Source organism: Mastomys coucha, unplaced genomic scaffold, assembly GCF_008632895.1.
Source record: "Mastomys coucha isolate ucsf_1 unplaced genomic scaffold, UCSF_Mcou_1 pScaffold21, whole genome shotgun sequence".
In the NCBI taxonomy this organism is placed as follows: Eukaryota; Metazoa; Chordata; class Mammalia; order Rodentia; family Muridae; genus Mastomys; species Mastomys coucha.
Window position 1 is genome coordinate 141,647,761 of NW_022196904.1, and position 27,182 is coordinate 141,674,942.

General features: G+C 42.1%; 2 protein-coding genes across 7 annotated transcripts in view; one reads left to right on the forward strand and one right to left on the reverse strand.

The window, feature by feature from the left end:
- The window catches only part of Sdhaf2 (succinate dehydrogenase complex assembly factor 2), a 30,941-nt gene extending 25,953 nt beyond the window's left edge, over positions 1 to 4,988 (reverse strand). Inside the window, exon 1 of one of the 2 annotated variants that reach the window (XM_031389683.1) lies at positions 4,238 to 4,977. In XM_031389683.1, coding sequence (XP_031245543.1) covers positions 4,238 to 4,273 — 36 coding nt within the window. In that variant the 5' untranslated portion in view covers positions 4,274 to 4,977. Of the gene's footprint in view, positions 1 to 4,237 lie in introns of both variants that reach the window. The other variant, XM_031389682.1, reaches the window with a different exon arrangement.
- Cpsf7 (cleavage and polyadenylation specific factor 7) lies at positions 4,416 to 27,182 on the forward strand. Of its 5 annotated transcripts, XM_031389681.1 has the most exons (11): positions 4,424 to 4,506; positions 5,133 to 5,241; positions 10,552 to 10,770; positions 10,902 to 10,967; positions 11,594 to 11,697; positions 12,064 to 12,236; positions 14,511 to 14,925; positions 16,268 to 16,386; positions 19,197 to 19,365; positions 20,286 to 20,453; positions 25,147 to 27,182. In XM_031389681.1, exons 7-10 carry the CDS (start codon positions 14,663 to 14,665, stop codon positions 20,446 to 20,448), a joined length of 714 nt encoding a protein of 237 aa, XP_031245541.1. In that variant the 5' UTR covers positions 4,424 to 4,506; positions 5,133 to 5,241; positions 10,552 to 10,770; positions 10,902 to 10,967; positions 11,594 to 11,697; positions 12,064 to 12,236; positions 14,511 to 14,662; the 3' UTR covers positions 20,449 to 20,453; positions 25,147 to 27,182. The 5 variants fall into 5 exon arrangements, with proteins under 5 accessions (XP_031245537.1, XP_031245539.1, XP_031245541.1 ...); XM_031389677.1 differs by lacking the exon at positions 10,902 to 10,967 and having other exon boundaries at positions 4,416 to 4,506; XM_031389679.1 differs by lacking the exon at positions 10,902 to 10,967 and having other exon boundaries at positions 4,416 to 4,506; positions 12,064 to 12,209.

The window sequence follows — 27,182 nt, forward strand, 5'->3', positions numbered from 1 at the left end:
GGCCCGCGGCAGGAATGACATCATACATATGTAACCCCAGCAGGTGGATCCCAGAGGCTTCTTGGTCTAGCCAAAACAGAGACCCTGCCTCAAGAAATAAAGTGAAAATAGAGGAAGACACTTGACATTGACTTTTAGCCTCCACACATAAAGGTAGACAAGCACTCCCACCCTTCCCTTCCCTCTCCCTCTCATACACATGCATATACCATACACATACACAATAAGGTAGTAATGTCAACAAGATGACAGAATAGGAAAATCCACATCGCCCTTGCCACCAAACTTTTCCAAGAAAGCACAGCATATGAGAAATACAATAGTAATGCACAAAGACATTAGGGTTAGAATTAACCTTATGGTTAGGCTTAGAACAAGAAAAGTATGAGGGAGGATGTCTTAGTAAGGGTTTCTATTCCTGTACAAAACATCAAGACCAAGAAGCAAGTTGGGGAAGAAAGAGTTTATTCAGCTTATACTTCCACATTGCTGTTTATCACCAAAGGAAGTCAGGACTGGAACTCAGGCAGGTCAGGTAGCAGAAGATGATGCAGAGACCATGGAGGGACGTTATTAACTGGCTTGCTTGCCCTGGCTTGCTCAGCCTGCTTTCTTATAGAACCCAAGACTATCAGCCTAAGAACAGCACCACCCACAATTGACCCTTCCACCCTTGATCACTAATTGAGAAAATGCCTTACAGCAGGATCTCATGGAGGCAATTCCTCAAGGGAGGCTCCTTTCTCTGTGATAACTCCAGCTTGTGTCAAGTTGGAGTACAGAGTATAAGTATCCGTAAGTTTAGCAGCCATAAGTGCTGTAGAAAGCACAAGTATATGAAGATACTGACTTGACAATTCACAGATCCATTCCCTCTGTGAGAAGTCTGGAAAACAGGCTCCTGCTCCCCAGATTAGTGCAAAACCAGCTGCACTAAAGCCAATAGGAAAGGCTGTGGACTGCACATGCCACAGCCCTGTCTTCCCCCAAATCTTCAACGCACAAGATGACGAGGAGAATGTCCCAGCACCAGGCTTTTACCCAAGAGGGAAAGATAAGACTCCTGGAACATCATCAAACAACTTCTGCTCTGACTGAATCTAAGTGCTACATACAGGTAAGGGCACCTTTGTGTAGCTGTAGCAAGCAAAGGTGATGGTTTGTACCAGCAGCATTCACTTGCCATGGTCCCCAACCTGTCTTACTGCAGAATGAAAAAAACAAAAAACCCACAACTCCCAGCTTTTCCCTGGGGATACGGGGCTGGGGTGTCCATCTGAAGCTCCTGCTTCTCAGAGGCTGCCTGTGGAACTAGTTTTTCTTTCTCTTGTCTCAGAGCAACAACAGGGCACAGCCCATTCCAAATGTTTAGGGACCATGGAGACCAAGAGAGCTGCTTAATTTTGGTGCAGAGGACCATGGCAGAGAAAGTAAGATAAAATCTAGTATTGTTTAGGAGCCTCTTCCCCATAGCTCAAGGACGAGTCGAATGTATGGTTAATGTTCTGGAACATGGGGGTTGGCATGCCTAAGGGACTGGTTGGTTTTTGTTTTGAACAACTTGCAACACTAATACAGCCAGCATACTGTAAGAAGTCCAGTAGCCACTGAGAATAAGAGAACAGAGCCCAGTTGGGCATGGTGCCTCATATCTGTAATCCAAGCACCTGAGAGGCTAGATAGAGCAGCTACTATGAAGCTGAGGGGCTACAGTACCTGAAAAACAGGGAAGCAAGGAAGAAGGGAGCGAACAACTTAGGAGTGTTTACAAAGAAATTATAACATTTTAGAAGCATTGACACTATGGAGAGTTATTGTTTATGAACTGATAGGAGGGTAAAGGTGCTTGCTGCCAAGCCTGGGGACCTGAGTTCTATCCCCAGAACACAGACAGACAAACAGAGAGACAGAGAGACAGATAGACACATCCCAACTTTTTTAAAAAACAAAAGAAATAATGACTGAAACATCCAAAATTTGGGAAAAGAAATAGACATTCAAATTCAAGAAGCCCTCAAGTATCACAAACCTAAGAAGTCTAGACTAAAGCATAAATTGTCTAATAAGTCAGAAATGTGCAGCTATAAAGAAAGACCACATGAGGGCACAATGGAAAAGTGGCTATCTGCAAGCCATGGAGTGAGACCACTAGAGAAAACAACTGTGCTACCATCTTCATCCTGGAGTCCTGGCCTCCAGAACTTTGAGAATATAAATTTCTATTGTAAGGGAGCTCCAATAAATGAATACAGCATGCTGTGGAAATTCAGTCTCCCAAGCCACATACAGCTTAAGTATTCTGGACCAACATCTCTAAGAAAAAGCACTTGAAAATGCACTTTATGGGCTGGTGAGATGGCTCAGCAGGGAAGAGCACCGACTGCTCTTCGGAAGGTCATGAGTTCAAATCCCAGCAACCACATGGTGGCTCACAACCACCCATAATGAGATCTGACACCCTCATCTGGTGCATCTGAAGACAGCTACAGTGTACTTACATATAATAAATAAATAAGAAAAAGAAAAGAAAAGAAAATGCACTTTAAAAACATTTTTATGTGTGCAAGATGTGTGGGTGCATGTGTAGAGGTGAGAGGAACACTCAGGTGTCAGTTCTTGCCTTCCACCTTGTTCTGAGACAGAGTCTCTGTTATTCTCGCTGTGTGTGCCAGTCTAGCTAGCCTGTGAACTTCCAGGGATTCTCTTGTCTCAAGCTCCCATCTCATGAGAGCAGCATACAGGCTGGTCCTGAACCAGCTAAAGAACCAAGGATGACCTTAAAATTCTCATCCTCCTGACACCAACTTCAGAGTGCTAGAATTATATAGGCACACATCCCATACACTCTGTTGTATGGGATGCCAGAGATCAAACCCAGGGCTACCATGCATGACAGGTATTGTGTAGCAACTTCCTCTAAGATAAAAATCTTCCTCCTCTACCTCCTCTTCCTCTTTCTTCTTCTTATGTAGCCCTAGCTGGCCTGAGAACTTTACATCTTGAACTCTGAGACCCTCCTGCTTCTGCCTTATGCTACCATGCCCAGCTAATACGTAGGATGCTCTAAAGAAAGGTAATAAATACATTCTATCCCACACGGATGCTCTTTAAGCTCAGGAAGTAAACAACTCAAAGGCTTAAGAAAGTCTCTAAAACTAACCAGTTATAAAAGGTCACACCCTCCCCTCATATAACTTCAGCAGGTCACCACGCGCGCGCGCGCGCACACACACACACTTTAAGGAGTTAGCAATAAAGTATAATAAACATAAATACATGTCATGTGAATCTTCTAATAGAGTATTCAAATATATGTAAGAGACACTGAAAGAACTGAAGGGGGAAAAATAACAAACAGATTTTAATGCGACATTTTAATAAGGAAGAGAATATCCAGAGGGGGGAATCAATACTAGACAACCAGAACAATACTAATTTAAGTATATCTAACTGAGATATACAGACATTCCACACAAGAGATCATACATTCCTCTCAAAAGTACAGATGAATATGTCCAGGAGATCACAAGTTGTCAAAAAACAAAAAAACAAAAAACAAAAAACATGTCCTGATAAGTTTAATATAAACCATACCAACTAGCTTCCAACACTACTGGAATAAAACCGGAAAATTCTCTAACATGTAGACATTTAAAACCAAAATGAGACAGGAGAATTGCGAGTTTGAGGCCAGCCTAAGGAACAAATTAAAACCGGCTTTAAAAAAAAAAAAAAGGGAAGCCGGGTGGTGTTGGCGCACGCCTTTAATCCCAGCACTTGGGAGGCAGAGGCAGGCGGATTTCTGAGTTCGAGGCCAGCCTGGTCTACAGAGTGAGTTCCAGGACAGCCAGAGCTATACAGAGAAACCCTGTCTCGAAAAACCAAAAAAAAAAAAAAAAAAGAAAAAAAAAAAGGAGACGGGGAAGACACTCAAGAAATGCTAGGAGGTTTTCGGGGGAGGTTTGGTAACTGTCCTTGGTATGCGTTGAGTCTCACACGGTGACTGGCCACTTAACCACATATTTCCCAGTATTCTCACTCGAGCACACAGTGGGCTCAGTGAAGAATGGAAAATGACCTGCATGTTCAGCGCCAGCCAGTATGCGCCTAGCCTTGAGAGGACCATTCCCTGGTCTGTGGGGTAGGTGAGCCCTCCCTGCAGTCACCACGGCACAGAGGAGGACGAAACAGTCCTAGCTGCCGCCCGCCCCGAACCCTAAAGCTTCGGCTCTCTCACCCGCGCCAGCGTCGGGATCAAGGTGACCACCGCCATTTCTCCCTATAGCACAGGCAGCTGGCAACCGGGCCACTTCCGGGAAATCCGGGCGGTCGATCTGAGGACTTCACCAGTGGAGGTGGACCCCAAGCCGGAAGGCGCCTCCCAGCGTATGGCGGAAGTAGCGGTGCGTGTGACGCCGCCGGTGGGGGGGGCGGGACCTGGGGCGGAGAGCGGTTCGCGCGCTTCGGGCCTAGTCGGGACTCTCCGCGGCCGCCGCCATATTCCCGGTAACGGGGGCGCGCGGCCGGGGGCCGGCGGGGCCGGAAGGAGGGCCAGGGCTGGCGCCGCGGAGGGGAGGGGGTCGGTTGGGTGGCGGCGGCGGAACTCGGCGGGTGGAGGGAAGCGCGGGCCTCTGAGGGAGGGGCTGAGGTCCTGGAGCTGTGGGAGGGAGCAGGGCAGGCCTAGCCGAGGGCGAGGACCGGGCCCGGTTGGAGGAGTGGAGGCGGCGGGAGCTTCCGGGCCCGCGGGGGCTCCGGCTTGGGACGCCCCCTGGGCCTAGCAGGTGCGACGGGCTGAGCTTGCGGCGTTCGCCGCGGTGGTTCTTCACAGCGCGGCTTGAGGGCCCTCTCGAGAGTCGAGGCCTGGACTTGGCGGTGGCGCCATAGGCAACTACGGGCGCCGACTCGGAGCATCTCGGGTCGGGCCCGCGGGTGATGGGCAGCGAGCCCCGCGAGCCCGAGCGGCCTGGGAGAGCTGGGGGCGGCGCGAGGCTGGGGGCGGGGCAGAGCGGGTGGGGCCAGGCTCCGGGCTGCGGGGATGCTGCCTCTCAGAAGACTAGAGGTCGTTGACCCTTGCCCTCCCAGCCTGGGACCCTTGTGCCTTAAAATTTTTTACCCTTTTCTGAATACCGTAGTGGCATCTTTCTTACTTTGTCCGTTCTCCGGGCTCGAGAGCGTATTTCCGGAGCCATGTCAGAAGGAGTGGATTTGATTGATATATACGCTGATGAAGAGTTCAATCAGGTGAGAAGAATCAGCAGCAGTTTAGGGTTTTCTTCTGTCAGTCTACTGGCAGTGGTTTCTCTCTCAGCTCGAAATAATTCCCCTTAGTATGGAAGCGTTTCCCCCTAGCGGAGGCTTTGAAGACGACTGACCATTCCTCTTTATGTTAATTTGAACCTCTAGGCTTCAATTTTAAAGGGTTCGCTTTAAGAGCAAATAAAAGCCCAAGTGTAATAGCATGGTGAATCAGCCTGTGGAATTGTTTCCCCAAGTCATTCCAAAGTTGAATGACTAACCATAATTAAAAATGAAATTACATTTGTTGCAGCGTTGCGGGGATAATTTTGATACTTGTTACTTTGCTGTTCTCCCAGCTTGCGGCTCCAGCATGTTAGTCCCTCCCTCTGCTTAGTCCCCTCCCAGTGGTGTACCAAGAGATAACTTTGAAAGACACAGTATACCAACTGCTTTACAGACGGAGTTCCAGCTCCACTCCAGGTGTTTTCAATCTTTTTAAATAGCTTGAAGGTCCTCTTGAGAGGTCTGGGCATCCATTGGTATGGATGGAAGGAAGGTAAAAACCATTGAATAAACTAGTTTAAAGGCAAGTCAAAGACTCAGTTATCCTAGTTTGAATGTGTATTTTTACATTTTAGATATCCCTTAAAATAGTAATCTATGAGGTTGAGTTCTTTGATCTTGAGGTCAAAGCCCAATGGAAAGTTTCTATTTAATACTTTTACCTTACCTGGGTCCTTTTTAGTACTTTTATCCTTGGGCTAGCTGATTCTTTTCATTGGTGTATTCCAGTGGGTACATATAAGGATCTGGAAAGAATGAACTAGAATGCCTAGGTTTTCCCTGACTTTGACAAGCAACAAAAGAGGCTCATATGTCCCATTACTGTATTTTAAGTTTTGTGTATGTGAGTGGTTTGTAGGTGCCCGAGGAGTCTAGTAGTGTGGGGTCCAATGGAGCTGGTGTTACAGGTGGCTGTGAAGCACCTGATGTAGATCTAGTAACCAGACTCAGGTCCTCTGGACAAACAGAAAGTGTTCTTAACTACTGAGCCCTCTCTCCAGTCTTGCTTTCCTGAGTTTTATGTTTTTAAGTCAGACTTATTTGAAATTTATGGCTTTTTCATTAACAAGACTCTCTTAGATCTGTATTACTGAAATAAATATAGCTCCAATTCTGAGTCTATGTCGTTGACTAGTACTGCAACTAATTCACTTCGGAGAATAGACAGTTGTTGACCACAGGCCATATTTGATCTAAAACCAAAAAAGGAATAAATGGTTTATAACTTAGGGGTCATAGACAAGACACAGTTCTTGTCCAGTGGACACGGCTTTGTCAAGGTAAACATTATTACCCTCAGTAATTTGTTTATTAATTAACTTTTTTTAAAAAGGACTTTCTGGTCTAAAGCCAAAATTCGTGTGTGGACATTTATGCCAAGCAGGCAATGTTCGATATGGGGAAAATTGAAGCAAGTATAGACTTTGAATGTTTTACATTTTAAAAGTTGAGAAAAGGGTACCCCATCCCCATAAGTTAATTTTTGGCAAAGCTTGTTTTAGTATAACCTGAAAGCTGCTAAATTGTTTAAAAGTCTGGGTAGAGTTGTTAAACATTGGCTTAGATGGAAGTCAACCTGTATGAATTAGGTTTTTGAATGTCTTAGAGGAAGGTACTGATTTGTCCCAAGCTAGCCCTGTGCACAACTCCCTCAAGAGCACTTTGGTCCCCAAGGAAAATTAACACATTTACTACGTGGAAACCTGTGGTATTTGCTTCTGAACTCTGGCAGCATGTACTTCAAAAACCTTTTGCAGAGTTACTTTATTGCCGTTAGATTGGAAGTCCTGGGATTCATACTGCTCAATTATTAGACAGGGGCAAACTAAAAAGGTGAATGGGAACTGCTACTCATGAATTTTCTGTTTGTTCCTTCTCATGCTAAGATAGATTTTGTAAGTATACCTGGTCCTATATCAGGAAGGATTTGAATTACTCCTGTAGGATTACTACTGCCAGAGCTAGTGAGGTATTGGGAGAGAGTGAATCCCTGTGCTGGAAAATAGGTGCCATTTGTAGTGGCTAAAAGTAAAAGTGATATTAGCTAGGTATAGTGACACACTTCCAGAATCCCAGTGTTCTGGAGACTGGGGCAGGATTGCTACAAATTGGAGGCCAGCTTGGCTACAATGTCAAACTGTCAGAAAACACACACAACAACAACAACAATAATGTACAGTAACAGTGCAGAATAATGGGCAACAGTGATGGGGGGAAAGGTGTTAAGAACTGTGAAGATGCGAGTATGAGGCCTTCTAAAAAAATCAAAGAAAATGTAGTCAACAATCAAGATGGTTTTACTGAGAAAACTACATCCAAGTTAGTTACTTCATTGGGTTAGATACTGAGAAGGAGCTAGAAGGTAGGAACATTGAACGTATTGGAGGGCAAAATCAGAGTTCCTAGTAGGAAGTTTCATGATCTAATGTAGCATTTTGTATGTATCCTTGACAACAAAATTACTGAAATATTTATTCAATTTGAATACATATTTTCAATTTAAACTTAACAAAAATTTTAGCATTGCCACCTATAAAATATGTGTATTTGATTTGTGCTTCTTTGGGGGGGGTTCTTTGTTTGTTTAGTTTTTTGGGTTTTGATCTTGTTTTTATTCTTTAGTCTTTTTTTACAGTCCCATCAGATAAGACAAGGTTTCTTTCTCTCTGTAGCCCTGGTTATCTTAGAACTCACTGTAGAATAGGGTATCAAACTCAGGTCTGCCTGCCTTTGCGTCCTAAGTACTGGAATTGAAGGCATGTGCCACCATGTCTGGCTACTGCTAGCTTTTTTAGGTTCCATGACTTGGATAGACCATTGAAACTTGGAACATTCAAATTCATTGGGTTTTCTTTCTGAAGTGGTAATCTATACAAACAAGGTCCTATAGGATTGATCCTTTTTTTGTTCTTTCAGGAGTTTTTCAGAGAGCCTATTGATTGCCTTTAAGTTAACAGTATGAAAAGGTTCCCACTGATGTGTTTGCTCCCCGAGTTGAAGTCTTCATACTGGTTCACTGACCTTTTTATTTTTTAAATTAGCCAGATCTCAGTGATGACTCTTACCTTATAACTCTTAGATACATCTTTGAATCGTAGATACTACATAAAAGGAATCTTAATTTGCCAACTTTGGCTATATTAAATACTATTATTTCCTTATTGCCTTTAAGTTTCATTTGAAAATCTTTTTTTCCTTCTGTAAAAAGCCTTGATGAGAGATACAAAGTCTAGTTGTCCTTAAAATCCTTAGGGGATTGGTCTCAAGATCTTCCTTCGTAACAAAATCTTTTGGTGCTTAAGTCTATTTAAAAAAAAAAAGTGTTAATGGGCCTGATGGTATAATTTTGTACCCCAGCTACTAGGGAGGCTGAGGCAAAACTTATCACAAGTTCAAGACCACCTTGCTTGACAAGCTTACTTGCTTGGTGTTTTCCAACTTAGCCAGACCCTATCTCAAAATTGAAAAGAAAAGAAAAATCAAAACTATAGCTCAGTGGTAAAGAGAGACCTTGCCCAGCATGTTCATATGCTGGACAATACCCTTTTGAGGAGGTATTTGCATGCAAAATCTTCATGTATTCCTTTCACATACTTATTAAAAAAAAATCTCTGGATAATGACAATGATTATTTTGGCTTTGCTAACAGCAAAATCAAGGACTTGACTTTTGCTAGGCAAAATCTCTACCTGCCCCTGTGTTTTAATTTTGTGTGTTATGGGTGTTTAGTTTGTATGTATGTCTATACATCATGTGTGTGCATTGCCTTCAAAGGCCAGAGGAGGGCATCAGATCATCTGGGTCTGGAGTTACAGTTTATTTGTAAGCTGCCAGTGGTGCCTGGATCAAACCCAGGTCCTCTGGAAGAGTAGCCAGTGTTTTTAACCTCTAAGCTATCTCTCTCTTGCTCCCATCTTAAAATTTTAAAGGATGTTTTCAGCTGATTAAGTTTGGATGGGAAACTGACAGATATGGAGAGCTAAGAACGGCTTCTGAGGATTAGATAGAGTATTATGCAGGATAGAGTTGTCAAGTCTTCTGGGAGGTGGGGTATTTGTTTAGGATTTTGGTGGTTTATATTTCCATTTGTTTTATATACAGCATGTGTGTTGAGATCAGAGGACAAAACTTACCTTCCACCATGTGAGACCTGTTAATTGAACTCAGGTCACCACGCTTGAGAACAAGTGTATTTATCTACTTAGTCATCTCACTGGCTTTTTGTTGTTTGTTTTGCTTTTTATAAGATAGTCTGGTACAACCCATGCTGGTCTCAAACTCCGTATGAAGCTAGCTGTTAGCTACTGATCACCTTCCTCTACCTCCCAAATGCTGGGATTATAGGCATATGTGCCACTATGCCCAGTTTCAGGTCTTTTTGTATCTCAGACTACAAGGGCAAATCATGGTACCTGACACATAAATACTGGAGCTTGAACCCAGAGCCTCGTGTGTACAAGGCAAGCACTCTACTACAACTGAGCAATCCCTAGTCCTCTACTCCTGTCTTTTTATGTTTCTTGGATGGCTATTAGAAAGCTAAAGTTGTATTCTGTGAGCTTGGAAGTTTACCCAGGTCATTTGTGTAAAACAAAGGATAGCTCCCAGTTTTTGGTTTGTTTGTTTCATTTTGTTGCCTACTCACTTTTGCACTCTTTCCTCTGCTTTGTATTTCTAGATAAATGTACTCTTATTAAATGCAATAATAATATATAACTTGATATTAAAAATACATTTTTAGCCGGGCAGTGGTGGTGCATGACTTTAATCCCAGCACTTGGGAGGCAGAAGCAGGCAGATTTCTGAGTTCAAGGCCAGCCTGGACTACAGAGTGAGTTCCAGGACAGCCAGGGCTACACAGAGAAACCCTGTCTCCAAAAAAAAAAAAAAAAATACATTTTTATTAATAGATCTAAGATGTGGTCTTTGATCTAACATTACTGATCTTATGTATCCTGAGATGTATCTCATTATTCATATTGGTTTGTTTGCTTATTTACTATTTCTTTGATCCTCGTAGGAGGCTAAACTCAAACTTGCCCATTACAAATACAATCTTGAAAATCTCATAAGTAATACTAAGTGTTTCAAATCCAAAGTCTTCCATACCCTTTTTCCTAGAGTGGGACAGGGAGGTCTTGTACATTGCTTTACAGAGCATTTAACTATAGGTTCTAAATTAGCTAGAATAGAGCAGAAGAAATTAAATGAAAAGTTTGAAGACTCCATTATCAATCCCTCATCTTTTAGGACTCGGAGTTCAACAATACCGATCAGATTGACCTATATGATGATGTGTTGACGGCTGCCTCACAGCCCTCAGATGACAGAAGCAGTAGCACGGAACCACCCCCTCCTGTTCGCCAGGAGCCAGCTCCCAAACCAAACAACAAGACCCCTGCAATTCTGTACACATACAGTGGCCTGCGGAGTCGGCGAGCAGCTGTCTACGTAGGCAGCTTCTCTTGGGTGAGCAAGGAGAACCAAAAATCTTAAGGGTGGGCTGGAGGGAGAGCACTGGGAGGTGATGGCATTTTCAGAAACCACTGTTGCACTGTTTTGTGCTCTGATGGGGTTGGATTTCTTTTTCCTGGGATCAGGTTGGATTGATCTCTGAAAGAGAACTATCCTGAGGACGTACTGGTGCCGAAGAAAGCATTGATTAAGTGGGTAGTTGCCTTTTCTGCCATCTTATTACTGCCCCTGACCCTGGGGCTTTATGTCTAGCAGGGTCATCTATGGGACGAGATATCAGAGTGAACACCTTGAACTCTTGGTGGTCATTAGATGGTCCTGTGATAATGGTGGGTGATGGGGATCAAAGGCCTTGATAGCTGTAGTGTATTTGGGATATGTGCTGACTGTTCTGTAAAAGTTACAGTGTGAGATGTTTTGGGGCTGGTGGGGGAGGGGGGAGTGCCAAATCAGGAAATGTATATACTGATGGGAATATTCCTGGCATGGTCAACTCTAGCCTGTCAGATCTGTAACTAAAGTTGTTAGCAATCTGTTTGAAATGATGATCAACCAGCTCACATGTCAGTCAAAATTAAAATAAATGTTAGTCTTAGTCCTCAAACATAGGGGTTGTGGGATTAGATAGATTTAGTGTTTAGGACAATAAGAAAAGCCTGCTCTGATTGAAATATTGCTGGGCTTTGGGGTTTCCTGTGGGTGGTCATGGTTGTGGCTGGAGTCCTAGATTTGGGAACAGGACTTGGAACATCTGGGTGGGTGGGTAGCAGGCATGTAGCTCTTGACATTTCTCCCTTTTCCATCTTGCCGGCCCCAGTGGACCACAGACCAGCAGCTGATCCAGGTTATTCGCTCTATAGGAGTCTATGATGTGGTGGAGTTGAAATTTGCAGAGAACCGTGCAAATGGCCAGTCTAAAGGGTGAGATCTAGAACTGGGGAGCCCCTTTGAGTTTGTAGCTATTAGGGTGACAGATCTATTATATGTTTGAACTTGGATTCTAACCCCCTTCCACCCTGGCCTAGCTTACTACCTTGGTTTTGACAAACTGCCAAAGATTTGGGACCTAACTGGAATGAAATTGAACATCCATCTGTTGAAGGGAAAGAATGTTAATTTTAAATTCCAAAAAGTGAGGCAAAACAGGAAATCTGTAGGGTGGCACCTTCTTGTTGCTGATAGGGAGTGGGGGCGTGGTTGTGGAGGGTGTTTAAATAATTTAGCAAGATGCCTTTTCCTTTGTCCAGTGTCTAAATATTTTATTCCTCTTTTACTTTGTTCCTTAAGGTATGCTGAGGTGGTGGTAGCCTCTGAAAATTCTGTCCACAAATTGCTGGAACTCTTACCAGGAAAAGTTCTTAATGGAGAAAAAGTAGATGTGAGGCCGGCCACCCGGCAGAACTTATCACAGTTTGAGGCTCAGGCTCGGAAACGTGAGTGCGTCCGAGTCCCAAGAGGGGGTACGTGGAGACCATCTGTATGATGGGGGGAGGTTGTGGGTTTGCTGCTGTGATATGAAGGATATGGGGCAAGGGTGCTTGCTGTTGGTTATGGTTTGGTGGCAGAATTAGTGGATGGGCCTAAGAATGAGATGTGTGTAGAGGACAGTGCTGGGAGTCAGGTTGAGGTTGTCAGTGGGTTCTGCCTTTGAATCTTTTCCTTTTGGCCTTTTGAACAATTCAGTTCACTTCTTGGGGCCTCTTTCCCATCTAAACTAAAAAATGATAAAAAGTTCCTATCACTATTCAATTCTGATTCTTCCATAAATGGACACACCATGAATGTCTTGCTTTTTAAGATGTGGCTCTCAAAAAGCAGACACCCTAAAGTGTAATGTATGCAAAGGTGGCTATGATCCTATTGTGAATATATATTTGGCGTACTCTGTAAAAATCAACCATAAGAAGTATTAGGTAATAAAAGTTAAGTGTTGTTTCTCCATTGTTGTTCTAGAGAAAAGAAAATACTTACAGTTATTGAATACTTAGTTGGCTTGGCAAGTATATCACATTAGTTTTTCTTTAAATGCAGCATTCTGTTATCTTGTTCCCTTCAGTTCATCTGACTCCCTTTAGTCTCAGTCTGTTCATCAATCTCTTACTACCTTAGTCTCCTACTAAGGCTCTCCTCCTGAGAAGAAGGTGCACTGATCAGCTGGCAGGTATTCTAGTTTGCTTGGCAGTAAATACTTGTCATTATCAACTAATAAATTGCTATTTTGGTTTGTGTATCAATCTGGATGGCATAATTCAATCTCCTAGGGTCTGAATATTCCCTGATGAATTACTAAAATCAGATTTCTAAACCTGAGGACCAATCTTGGCTTATCCTGACTTGACAAGGTACAGCTACCCTGCAGGGGCCTGCCTAAGACCATCAGCCTCCTTTTCCTTCACTCCTAGGGAATGGGTGGGAGCAGAAGCATTTCATCACATACCTGCTGTCACTACTTTGTACCTAGCTCTAAAACAGTAGTTCCTTGTGTTGATGTGGGTATGTCCTTCCTGTGGAAATAGAGCCTCTTTAATGGAAATAACTGTCCTTTGTGTTGACACCCTAAGTGGATGAGGTATGTTCTATAATTGCCCTAGGTTAAAAGGCAAACGCTTAGCTTCCTAGACAACTCAACATTTTCCTGTCCCTTCTGTTTCAGAGTATTTGTATAATTCAGCCCTCTCCTGGTTTCCCCAAGATACATCTCTTTACAGCTATATTGAGCATAGTATTCCTACCTCTTCTCAGCTTTTACCTTGTGTATGTTACTTTTCTTTGCTGAAAAGAATAAAGCTGGCAGAATCCTCTGCTTAAAAATGGCTGCTTCTCTACAGACTTGTAACCAAATATACAAATTAATATTGGAACAGTACCTGAGAAAGTTAACTGTTACAGAGGATTGCACTTGCTTTAAAACCTGTTTGGTGTATAACAACTTGAGAAAGGAACAAGTTGTTGTATGTTTGAAACAAAGAACAGGGCCCGTGTCAGGGGGGCTGGCAATATCTGATAGTAAAGAACTCAAGATAGTTTGTCACATAGTTAATCCCAGCATAAGCTTGCCTTGAGCATTGGCCTTAAATGTAAGTTCTAGATTAAGAAGCATTCTGCTCCTCTGTGTTTGCTAAGCATCTTTCTGTCTGCAAGTCTCTAAAGGCCATATGTTGTCATGTTCTACTTTAACTAGGTTGAGCTAGCTCCTTGAATAAAATGTAGATAGAGGATGACTATGTCTTCTGCTTCTCCTGTTCTTTCTTCAGCTCCCTGACTAGAGCTCTAAGGCAAAGAGAATGTTTCTAGAGTTCAGCACAATAAAGTATAAGTCATAGTGGTCTTGACTGAACTCTTAGGAATGTAGGATTCAAGGCAGGTGTAATCCAGCAGAACATCAGTGAACATGCTTAAGCATCATCATTTTCTTATAGGTTTTTTGGAGCATGTGTATGTATTTGAAAATAGAAAACAAGTTTAAGAGTTAAATATGTTGTAAGCACTTTGAGGAGCATAGATGAGAGCATCCATTGACATAGAAGACTTAAGAGTTCTGTTGCTTTTTGGAGTGATCTTAACCAAAATACTTCTTATCTTCCTTCTGAGGCCAATGGAATTCATTTCTTCTTTCTTAACTGCTTCACCTATATTCTTTTATGTGGTACCAGACTTGCTGAGAGATGAGTTGGTCCTGTTGCTATATCCAGAGCTTGCCTGGGCAGTAATATTACCTCTGTTTTGCTTTGTAGGAATACCTCCACGGGCCCACTCAAGAGAGTCTAGTGATTCTGCCGATGGACGGGCAACCCCCTCTGAGAATCTTGTACCCTCATCTGCTCGTGTGGATAAGCCCCCCAGCGTGTTGCCCTACTTTAATCGTCCTCCTTCAGCCCTTCCCCTAATGGGTCTGCCCCCACCCCCAATTCCACCCCCACCACCTCTTTCCTCAAGCTTTGGCGTCCCTCCTCCTCCTCCTGGTATCCACTACCAGCATCTCATGCCCCCTCCTCCTCGATTACCTCCTCATCTGACTGTACCTCCCCCTGGGGCCATCCCACCAGCCCTTCACCTCAATCCAGCCTTCTTCCCCCCACCAAATGCTACAGTGGGGCCTCCACCAGATACTTACATGAAGGCCTCTACACCCTATAACCACCATGGCAGGTAAAAACTGTATTTCCCTGCAGCTTTGAGCCAGGATAGTAGAGTACACATTTGTTTGTTTGTTTGTTTGTTTGTTTGTTTTTGAGACAAGGTCTCACTGTGTAGACCAGCCACCTTCAAACTCAGCAATCCACCTATCTCTGCTTCCTGAATATTGGTATTAAAGTTCTGGCTTGTGCTACCACACCAGGTAGACAGTGTTTTGTCAGAAAGTGGTGGTGGTGGTGGTGGTGGTGGTTAATACTTTCAGTTCCAGTACTCAAGAGGTAAGGTGGGCAAATCTCTTGAGTGTGAGGATAGCCTGTCTACAGAGTGAGTTACAGGACAGAATTACACAGAGAAACCCTTTCTTGAAAAAACAAAGGAGCTAGAGAGGTGGCTCAGTGGTTAAGAGCAGTGACTGCTCTTCCAGATGCCAGGGGTTCAATTTCCAGCACCCAGTTGTTAACTCACAACTGTCTGTAACTCCTAGTTCCAGGGGACCTGGCACTCTCACACAGACATGCATGCAAGGCAAAATAATAATAATTTAAAAAAAGAAACAAACAAAAAAAGCAGAGAGTGTTTTAGACATTTGTTTTCCATGAATGAGCACTGAATGCTGGTGGTAGTTTTCATCTATATTCTCACTTATTTATATACTTTCATCTGTATTCTGATGTTGAGACCTGAGGCATATATTAGTGTCTACCAGAGGTTTGTTTTGCATACCTGTATGTGCAAGTACACATGTGTATGCAACTACATGTGTGCTTGTTGCATTTGCATGTGAAAGCCAAAGGATAACCTTTGGTGTCGCTCTCAAACACGCTGTCCACCTTTCATTGGCCTGGAGCTCACCCAAGTAGATTAAACTGGCTAGCCAATGAGCATCAGGAATCCACTTGTCTCCACTTTCCCACCACCAGGGTTATAAGCATGCTCCACCATGTCTGATATTTTTATGTAGGTTCTGGGCATTTGAACTCAGGCCCTCATTCTTACATGGCAAGCACTTTAGGAGCTAAGTTGTTTCCCCTAGCTCTGTCATTGTTTTTTATTTAGTGTTTTCTGTTTTCATCTTATCTACTTGACCCAAAACATATATTTCATAGCTTTCTTTAAGCAGCTTGTTTAAACTCAGTGTCATAAATGGTTGCTGCAAATGCTATAATGCTTACTACTATTGAGTTAAACCAAAATTAGGAACACATATGATGTAAATCCTGTCCTTGAAGAAAAGAATGAACACTTAAGACATACCTAGAGAAGTATAATAGTACTATATTGAATAATAGTACTATAGAATGTGGTGAAAATAATAAAGGTTGTGGGCAGTCAGCTGTGAATTGTTTCTTTGCAGCCGAGATTCGGGTCCTCCACCTTCTACAGTGAGTGAAGCTGAATTTGAAGAGATAATGAAGCGAAACAGAGCGATTTCCAGCAGTGCCATTTCCAAAGCAGTGTCTGGAGCTAGTGCAGGTGATTAACTCTTACTTTACTGACTTTGCCTAAAGTTTTTCCTCTTTGTCATTTCCATCTGGAAAACTTTGAAAATTTGAGTTGGAGCACTGTTAGAGGTCAGAAGATGTGCACTTCAAAAGCAGTATGTAACTTGATTTCTTGGCTTTGGTAAAAACTCCAGTCAAATGTCAAGACTTGCTTTGTAGAAAACAACTCAGTGCCTTGACTGTGAGTAATACTATTTCCTGTTTGTATTTATTAAGAATGTAATTGCTGCCGGGCCGTGGTGGCGCACACCTTTAATCCCAGCACTTGGGAGGCAAAGGCAGGCGGATTTCTGAGTTCGAGGCCAGCCTGGTCTACAGAGTGAGTTGCAGGACAGCCAGAGCTACACAGAGAAATCCTGTCTTGAAAAACCAAAAAAAAAAAAAGAAGAATGTAATTGCTGTCTTGAAGAGATCTTGATCTCAGAAGTGACTTTGTGTTTATGCAGTAGCTCCAAGTAGAATTAAAAGCCCTGGGGTTTTAGAAGTGGTGTCTCAACTAGATGGTGCTCTGTTAAGAAGTCTGGGCAGAGCTGGTGGCCTATGGATAGACTGTCCTCTGAAGGCAAGTCTGTTGCCATCCTAAGGCATATTACCCTTTCAGCTAACTTGCCCTGCTCTCAGCAGTATATGTAGAATCAGCAACTAGGATTCTGCAAGCCCTGGGCATAAAAGAAGAGGATGTAGAATGGGAAATTTATGGATGTAACTCTAGGTAGAGCAGTGGCGTGGCATACTAGAATAGAAAGATTTGGAGTTCTGGTCCAAGTCATTCTCATTTTCTTCCTGGGCGTTTCCCACATGGATCTAAATGTAATATAGACTGTTAGTACTCAAAGAAGTAAGTTTCAATTGACTGTTAAGCTGGTTTCCATAATTTCTGACCTTTGGTTTCAATTTGATTCTACAGAGTAGTTTAAAAACAAAGTATGTGTTTTTGTCAGTTCTTCCCTCACCAAAACAACGTAACTCGACCTCTTAAATTAAAAAAAATAATATATGCTCATTGTTATATAATACACAGAAGAAAGAGTTCAGAGGAAATCATCTTTGTTCCTTTTTCAATGTCAGTCCCATCACCCTGAGATGGCAGATAAGTAAATCTTTTATCTCCCTCTCTTTTTCTTATTCCAGTCATAGAAACCATAACATTTATTCTCTATGCCTCTAAAACAGAACTTCCTTGCCTATGTGGAGCTGATATGCCAGTGCTCCTGGTCCTTCACAGTGCCACGCTTCCTTCATAGTTTCTGTCCATTCTTTTCTTGCTACTTGCATAAAGGAAGCCATCCAGTTACCATTTTCAGCATACCTCTGTGTGGATTTGTTGAGTCAGGTGCACATTTGGGAAATGAAAAGTCTAGTTATTGAAGGCAGCCTGATGATTTTTTTTAAATGTACAAGTGTAGGTATGTGAGAGAAAGATGATATTTTAGACAGTTTATATACCCCAATGGTCCCATATATGTGTGTGTGTTGTGTACATCATCTAGTGAAACCTGAGTTTATGTAAATACACTCTGTAGTGTTTCAACAATGATGAAACTACCCAACAGCAAATTTCTCAAGTGTGTTACCCTGTCATTGAAAGCTATATATTACATATACACATAAGAGTGTGTATATTATATATACATATAATAGAGGTGTATGAGCTAACATATATATGTATGATTATAAATTTAAAATAATGTGTAGATTCAAACATATTGTCAAATGCCTTTAATCCCAGCATTCAGGAGGCAGAAGCAGGTGGGCCTCTATATTATGCAGTGAGACCCTGTCTTGATAATGTGTAAACTCACTGTGTTTAAGAAAAAAAAAATGAAAAATTTCTGTGAGGACTACCAAGACTACCTTCTTAATGGTGGGTATTCCTCCACAACATATGTATAATTTTGGTTGTTTTTTACAAAAATGAATTGCAAGGCTGGGTATGTGTAGCTTGGTGATAGATTAGTTGCCTAGTATGCTCAAAACTCTGAGTGCAACACCCAGTACTACACAGGGGAGGAAAAAAGCACTATTTATCTTTTTGCTTTCTATATTTTGGACACCTATCTTATTAGTATAGCTTAACTTCTGTTCTTTGTTGAGACCTACTGTGTCTAACACTTTTAATAGATGACCTTTTTTTTGCTTACAGATTTATCTCATGAGTTTTAACAAATAGAAATCTATGGAGCCATTGTTCCTTAATTTATGTAGCCTAGCAAAGACCCTAGCAAAGATAAAACAATAAACAATATTATTAAAATGTGGTTAAGCATACCTAGTTCTGTGAAGAGAAATTTTTTTAGAATTGTTGGCTTAAATATAGGGATAGTTTATTTTTTAAACTTATGTTTATGTGTTGCATGTGTATATGTATATATACCATATACATTCTTGGGATGCAAGAGGCCCAATTGGTTCCCTGAAACTAGAGTTATGAGTGCTTGTAAGCCATATAGGTGTTGGAAATCAAGCCCAAGCCCTCTATAAGAGCAACAAGTGATTTTTAACAGCTGAGCTACCTTTCCAGCTCCAGGACAGTTTATTTTAATCAGTATTGTCAAGTAGCCCTTGGACAAACATGCACTAATTATAGGGCCACTGGTATATGTCAGATTTCAAAATAGACTATAGGTGTTACTCAGTTTTATACCTACTCTGTCTCCTTTGTCCATTTTACCATGGCTCTTTTGAACAACTAGTCATTGACAATTTATGCCCTCTGCATTCTCCTTTTGGTCCAGTTTGGTTACCACTGCTCATCCTTGGCCTTTCCCTCCATCCTATCAGGGGATTACAGTGACGCCATTGAGACACTACTCACAGCCATTGCAGTTATCAAACAGTCCCGAGTCGCCAATGATGAGCGCTGCCGGGTCCTCATCTCTTCTCTTAAGGACTGTCTTCATGGCATAGAGGCCAAGTCATACAGTGTGGGTGCCAGTGGAAGCTCTTCTAGGTGAGTGGATTAACCTTGAGCAACACTCTCCTGAATCTTGGTTGGGAAAAGAAGGAAACCCAGGGTATCTGATAAGGGATCTGGATTAAAGAGGGGACCTCGTAATCACCCCCTTTTTTTTTTCTTTCTTTTTTTTTTTTTTTTTTAGAATTATTTATTTATGTATGTGAGTACAGTGTTGCTGTCTTCAGACACACCAGAAGAGGGCATCAGATCCCATTAACAGATGGTTGCTGGGAATTGAACTCAGGACCTCTAAAAGAGCACTCAGGGCTATTATCTCTTTAGCCTCTTACATTCATATCTTTAAGGAGAAGAAATTAATGAGACATTTTCATTAATTAAGTATTGTTAATGTCTAGAACCTGTGTTCGGCAGAAGCAATAGCCTCATTTAGGAGAAAGAGTCTAAAAAAGAACATAGGCTTCAAGGGCTGGGGACATAACTCAGTCATCAGACTTCTTGCCTAGAGCATGAGGCCCTCGGTTCAGTCTTGAGCACCATGGGGTCAGGGAATGGGGAGGCTGGGCCTAGGTGGACACATGGGGATTTTAGCCATTGGGCTTAGGGTTTGAATCTCAGTTCTGTGCTAACCATCTGTGTAGCTATCTTGCATGTGGAGGTTAGCAACTTTCTGAGAACTTAAGGGGAAAAGTTCTAGTACTTGCCTATAGACCTATTGTAAAGGTGAAATCATAATACTTGGAAAATTCTAAATACTCTATTCAGTACATTAGTAAGGTCTTGACAAATCTCTCAGTCATTTCCTCCCAAAAGATTAAGCTTCAAGAAGCTAAGATCCTCTGACAGTGCCCCTATAATAGAGAATATTTTAAGCAAACATTAAGAGATACAAAACCTCATGTGGAAAGAATGTATTGTAGGCCATTGGGGTTGAGGCTGAAGGATCTTTCTAACAGGAAAAGACATCGGTCCAGGGAGAGGTCACCCAGCCGGTCCCGGGAGAGTAGCAGGAGGCACCGAGACTTGCTTCATAATGAAGACCGGCATGATGATTATTTCCAAGAGAGGAACCGGGAGCATGAGAGACACCGGGATAGAGAACGGGACCGGCACCACTGAGAAAGGTGGGAAAGAAGCCCTGTTCCTGGCCAGTGTATTGTATATGAACTGGGTATGGTAGTTCATGCCTATAATCCTAGCACTTGGGAGACCAATGCAGGAAGATTGAAGGGCAGCCTGGACTACAAAGTAAGACCCTGTCTCAAAACAAAAAGATTTGTGATAGAAAAGTTCTGTCCTCCCTTGAGTTCTTAATAAATGAAAGCCATGTTACTATCATTATTAATAATAATATCATTACATTTAAATCCCAGTTTTCAAGTAAAAGGGAAAACTGATCAATGCAGAAGAGATTATTACCTTAGTTTTATAATAAAATATTAATGACTTCAAGAATTGATATCCATTAAAAGCTTTAAAGTAGAAAACCACTCTGAAAATCTTCAACAGCTTTAGAGACCTTGTGATATTTTTGTTTTTAGTAAGTTTTGTTAAAAGTGGTAGTTTTGAGGAATTGGGGAATTGGTGTGGATGATTGAAAAGGTAGGTCGGCTCTTCTGGCTCAGCAGGACTTGGGCTTCCTGTTTCTCAGCTCTGCTTTTCTATATTTTAATTCACAGAACGATCTCCATCTTGGAGGATGAGCCTGTAGCTCTTGAGTTTTATCCCACCATTTTACAATCCCAACTGAAAGCTGCTAACAAGGATTGTTTGTGGTATAAGAAAGAATGGATGTTGGTTCTGTTTCTGTGGGGGTGTATAAAATAGATCAGAATATGGCTAGGAGGATCTATCTGGTCTGTTGTCTGATTGACTGTTCTGAAGTAATATACTTGAGCAGGCTCTGTAGTTCTTTTGTACTTTTATTTTATGTACATTGGTATTTTGTCTGTATGTATATCTGTTGGGGGTATCAGATCCTCTGGAACAGGAGTCATAAACAGTTGTGAGCCACCATGTGGTTGCTGGGAATTGAACCCAGGTCTTCTGGAAGAACAGCCAGTGTTCTTAAACACCTAGCCATCTCTCCAGCCATGGTTCTTAACTGTGGATGCTGACTGGAGGGGGAAGACTGAGAACCCTCACCTCTTGTCATTTTCATAGATCTTGGTAAACTCAGAACCTTTTGAAAAGTCTATAAATTCTGCATAGGGGTAGCCTTCTAACAGACAAGAAAGCATTCCTCTGTGTTGCTCTCTGCATTGTTGTTAGCGTTATCTGCCTTAACTTTTTTGGGTTTTTTGAGACAGGGTGTCTTTATGTGGTCTTGGCTATCCTGGGCTGATTATGTATACCAGGCTGGCCTGGAACTCAGAAAAATCCTCCTGCCACTGCCTCTCAAGAAGTGGTATTAAAAACAGCCTGGCACTTAAACAGACTTATAGCTAAGAGTGTTTTTGTCATCTTCTACAGAAAGTAAATGGAATGATAAAAATTACTAATATTTTCAATCTATACCTTTCTCTGTTCCTTTTTTTTTATGCTTCATGTTTCTTTTTTTAAATATTTTTAATATTTTTCACAGTATATTCTGATCATGGTTTCCCCTCCTTTGTCTCCTCCCAGATCATCCCACCCATCAAATTTCTCTGTCTCATTAAAAAACAAACAGGCTTTCTCTGTTCTTATCTCACAGAATTCTCAAATGTATGCTAACCCACACAGAGCCAAGTAGTTAAGCTCTGAATAGGTTCTGTGTTTGTCTCTCTAGGTTTTTGCAACAGATTGAGTTTTGAAAGGTGTCCACATTAACATTTATAGCTTGTGGAAATGTAGGTTAATGAAGATGGAACCAGCAAGTGGCTTTGGCCTTCTTTCTTGTTGGGGATGGGCAAAGGTGGGCATGGATGTCTTGGTCTATCCATTAAGGAGCACCTTCACTTCTCTTTTGAGCTAGCACAATTGAAGCATTAATTAAAATCCAAAACAGCCAGCACTGGGTGTTGTGATCAAACTTGTAATGCTAGTACTCAGGAGGCTCAGACAAAAGAATTACTACAAATTAAAGGTCACCAAGAACTACATAGTGGGACCTTGTCTCAAAAAAAAAAAAAAAAAATCACCTCATATGATGTAGTATGTGGTTTTTGGATTTGGTTGGGATAAGAGTAACCTGGGAGAGCCTGCTGGTAGACACCTTTAATCCCAACACTCAGGAGGCAGAGGCAGGCAGATCTCAGAGTTGGAGGCCACTCTGGTCTACAGAGCAAGTTCTAGGAAAGCCAGCTGCACTGAAAAACCCTATCTTGAAGAATAATTTAAAAAAAAAAAAAAAAATGACCAGAAGGGGAGCTGTTACTTTGTCCATGCAAAGCAGCAGTTGTATTCTCTAGAGCCTTATTCAGTGTGCTTTACCAGCAAAGATGACTGCCTATCACCATTCCTGGTGCCTTTGCTCCTTTGACAACATTTTGGTATTGAAATTACCAGCAAGATTCATTGATCCATCGGAAAATCCTCTGTTAGTAGTTACAGAAAACATCTATGACTGGCACAGACCTATGCCGAAATAAGGAAAACTTACTCTTGGGTTAAGTTTTGTACATCACTTCTTTCCTGGTCTCCCCTAACATATATATACAAGTGAATCAGATACTTTAAAGAGATCCCTCTTTAAAGAAGAAAAAAATCATCTTAAATTTTTATGGTAGTCTGAATTCTATCTTCATTTACTAAGTTGTAGCTTAGAAGGTTTCATGTTGGGGAAGTGGTATACAGATCTGTGTAAAGAACTTAATCCTCCAAGCTATTTGAACAGCATTTACAGCATCTTTACTTGCAACCAATTGTATTTCAGTGCTGTAAATAAATGTTCTCTGATCAGGAAAGGTGTGTTTTGTGCAGAGGCCTCAATGGAACAGCAGCATCCTCGGCTATTTCTCAGGAGAGGGCCCCAGCTCTAGGGTTTGAGGCTGATGGGCCAACTGCAGTGATGGATCTTTGACTTCTGTATGCATTCAGACACTACTGCCAACACCAGTTCCCTTGATGTACCAGTTATCCTGTGCATCTCATTCTGTAAGGACACTTCACAAATACCATTTCTTCAAGATACGCATGTGTATGCTTTGAAGTTTGAGGGTATACCTAGGTGATCTGTGTATTAATTACTCTGTAATTGTCCCATTATTTTAGGGTGATTCTTACTTGAAATAGAATCATTCTCACTTCATCCATATTCTTCTGATCCATTGAAAACTTAGCTTTCTGTTCAAGTTTGATAGAGCTTAAAAGATTCAGCCTATTATGATGGTACATACCAGTAGTCCCAACACTTGGAAGACTAAGGTAGAAGGATCATGATTTCAAAGCAAGCCTAAGCTACAAAAGTCTGAATGTTAGGAAACAAAGGAGACACTATGAACTTCAGTTTTTCTTTATAGAAACTGAGACAAATACTTGTGTATATTTGGAGAAATAAAGATCATTCTGTGAGTAGCAGCTGAGAACAGTGCCAGCTCAGGGGCAGCATGCAGATCTCTTCTGCATAGCATATGTGTGTATATCTTTTGGGATGGCTCTTCTCTCCCTCTCTTTCTCCCCTTCCCCTCGCCTTCTTCCATCACCCTACCCCCCAAGACGGTTTCTATGTGTAACTGTCCTGTGTCCTGTAGAGTAGGGTGGCCTTGAACTCCCAAAGATCTGCCTCCCAGGTGCTGGGATTAAAGGCTTGTAACACTACCATCAGACTTATAAAGCTTCTTTAATTCTCCTCTTCCCTTTTGTTTGACCTTTGGTTCTGTTTTATATCATCAAGTGACCATGCTGCCATCTACATGTTTCAGGTTGCTAAGGAACCTGATTAAGATTAGCACTATGGCAAAAAGCCTAGCAGACCCTTCCTATTGGGTAAGGCTGTCAGATGGTTTTGATGGTGACTACTACTGTTTTCTTCTTCCATGCTCTGCTGTTAGTTCTTGGCTAGGTCATTCAGGTTTAGTGTTCCTGTATTTTTGAGTCCTCACCCACAACTGTTATATGAGAGAAGTCTTAATCATTTTCATTTTACTCAGTATAGCCTAGAATGGCTCTTGTGCTTTGTGTCTTTGTGCACATGCATAAGACACTGTTTTGGAATCTGTTTTGGTTTCATTTGTGGGGTTTTGGTTAGAGTATCTGGGAGGGATGTTTTGGGGGTTTTGGTTTTGTAGTGTTTTAACCATGGCTGCTTGAAAACAAAACAGATATTGAGGAGTTTGCAGTGGGAGTGCTTGCTTCTTTCTAGAGCCTCTTGGGTCCTAGGGGATTGGTGGACTTGGTTAAATACACAACTTGTTTTCTTACTATTGTCCCTTCCATTTCTTACTTTCTTTTTTCTTCTTTTTTTTTTTCTTCTTACCCTTTAGGTAAGCTATGACTTGCTCAGAATAAATTTTCTGAACCTTGAATGTTTCCTTAAAGCAACATTTCTTGAAATGTTAGTTCCTGACCTTTCACAGCTAAAATATTCTCAAACTGCTTGGAAACCTTATTCCATTGTCTGTTTGTTCCTCTTAACCTTAAAGTAATATGCCACCATTTCAGGTTTTGGGGGTTTTTTTGTTTTGTTTTTTGTTTTAAATGTCTTCACTCTGCTTTGTGCAGCCACTCCCTCACATTACTTTGTGCCAGACAGTCCACATTATTCTACTTTGCTAAGCTTGCTCTCTCTGTCTGCTGAGGTTATGATTTCAAGAATTGCCAGTTTATCTCGTATAAGCCCCCACTGATGAAAGAGTGGCCTCTAACTGGTGTTCTCTTCTGGTGCTTTCATTGCAGGAGTCTGGGTGGAAGCAAATTGTTTTTAATGGACTTGCATCTCCTCACCTTGATCAGGACTAAAGGACGGAGGCCGCTCCACCCCTTCCCCTTCTTCCAAACCCCTAACTTCCTCCAGGCAAAACCCTCTGCCCTGCAGGATTGAAGATGGCTTGGCAGCCCTCCCAATCCCACACCTCCTGTTTGCCAGGGGGGAAGAACCTAAAGACTTGCTGGGGTAGGGAATGAGGGCAGACAGGAAGACAGCAACATGTCCAGCCCATAGTCTCCACAGAGAATGGTGCTTTGTCCAAGGAAACTAGAGTTTCTGATTGCCCAGGAGCAGTCAGTGGTGAGGTTACTGAGAGAAAACTTCCTTCCCAGAGAAAATGGATCCTCTATGTGGGATCTTAGGAAAGTGACTGGGTGTGCCAAAAATGCCCAGGGTTCTGCCCTCAGTACTATATTTGATGGGGCCAAGAGGGTCCAAACCCTGCTAACATACCACTTTGTTCAACTCCTTTACTTTCCTAGCCGGTTGAGGAGGGACCATGAGAACAGAAAACTACCTTGTGACAAGTGTTCTCAGTTTTCTCCTCACATATTGACGGTTTATTTCCCTGGCCTCCTAGAGGGCTGAATTCTTTTGACTCCTTGCTATCTGACTCCTCAGTGGACTTGTTCCTCCAAAGCAGAACCCAGGAGGTTGCTATCTGCCGGAAGCCTAGGCCAGCCAGATATCACCATTTGCTGCTTCAGGCTTGTCTGTCTGTTGCAATAACCAGCTCTTAGGTGTTTCCTTTCCCTGAGGCGCATTCCATTCAACATGGAATCCTTCCCCCAAGAAGGCTTCTTCCTTGTTTTAGAGGAAGGTACTGCCTTTTTGGACTTAGGGATGTCGTGGGACCTTGGTATCGAGGACCCCTAGTTAATAAAGTACCGGAAGTGTGGGGAAGAAGGCAGTTTGAGCAGTATGTAGCCTACTCACATGGGCTCCTTTTCAGGTTTGATGTAAGCATAGGCTTGCATATTCCCAAGGTACATACTTTGACTTAACTGTGGGATAACTCAGCACTAATAGGCAGGTAAAGTCACAACTGTGGTTTTTTTTTTTTGGTTTTGTGTTGTTTTTTGTTTTTTTATCCTTTGACTCTGATACTTCCCCCGTCACTTTGCCTGGAGGTGCTCCCAGCCTTTAACAAGGAGCAGAGAACTGGAGTCAGACTTTAGTGAGCTCAGCTCAGAGTTGTAAGGACCAGCACATTGGTGGCCATTTTCTGCACAAGCAAATGGAATTGCTTTTTCAGCATCCAAATTGTGATAGGTTGCTCCTGATAAGAGGCAGGCACAGTCCCAGAGTACCATAGGGTGATGTTCCTTCTGCATGCATCTGCAGGGCCTGAGATCTAGTGTGAAAAGAGACAAGTGAGATGGGACTTGGTGTGTGAGGCATAGGGTCATTGGAGACTCTTCAGACTCAGAGGGGGGAGACTGAATTGGATGCTTTCTCTTCCCAGCACACTTCTGATAGACCCCTTCAGTCACTGAGGGAGTGCCCCCAAGGTTGGAGAGGCACATTCCCTTTGGACAGAGGCTGCAAGTTGTGGCTTATTTTCTTGTTCCCTAAACCAATCCTTATTCTACCAACATGGCACCCTGCCTAAAGTGTTAAGTGATATGCTTATTCTTGAAAGCAGCTCAGGGTGTCTTTTTAAAATGTAGGAAAAAAATGTCAAATGACAGTTAAGGAAAAACAACATACAAAATATCAGAAAAGCTGTTTACCCAGAGAATTATTTTCTCCCCACTTTTATTTTTACTCAGTGACATTAATTTTTAGTTTTATTCCTCATAGCAAAAGGAGAAAAAAAAATACCAATCCTCAAAAGGTCAAGGCCCCCGTCCCCCTGTTGTCGGTGATTTGTTTGTCTTTCTGATAGGTTGAAAATTGTGTAATAAACTTGATGACGATGTCAATCTTTTATACTGCATTGTATTTTTTTCCTTTTGTAACAAAATATTTTTAAATAATAAATGGGGTGTGAGCTGTTTACGGA

Excerpts from the sequence above, each read along its gene's own strand:
- Cpsf7 (XM_031389677.1), top strand. The coding sequence starts at position 5,188 with ATGTCAGAAGGAGTGGATTTGATTGATATATACGCTGATGAAGAGTTC. Across the intron at positions 5,242-10,551 it reads CTGATGAAGAGTTCAATCAG|GACTCGGAGTTCAACAATAC; the intron begins GTGAGAAGAATC and ends CTCATCTTTTAG. Across the intron at positions 10,771-11,593 it reads ACGTAGGCAGCTTCTCTTGG|TGGACCACAGACCAGCAGCT; the intron begins GTGAGCAAGGAG and ends TGCCGGCCCCAG.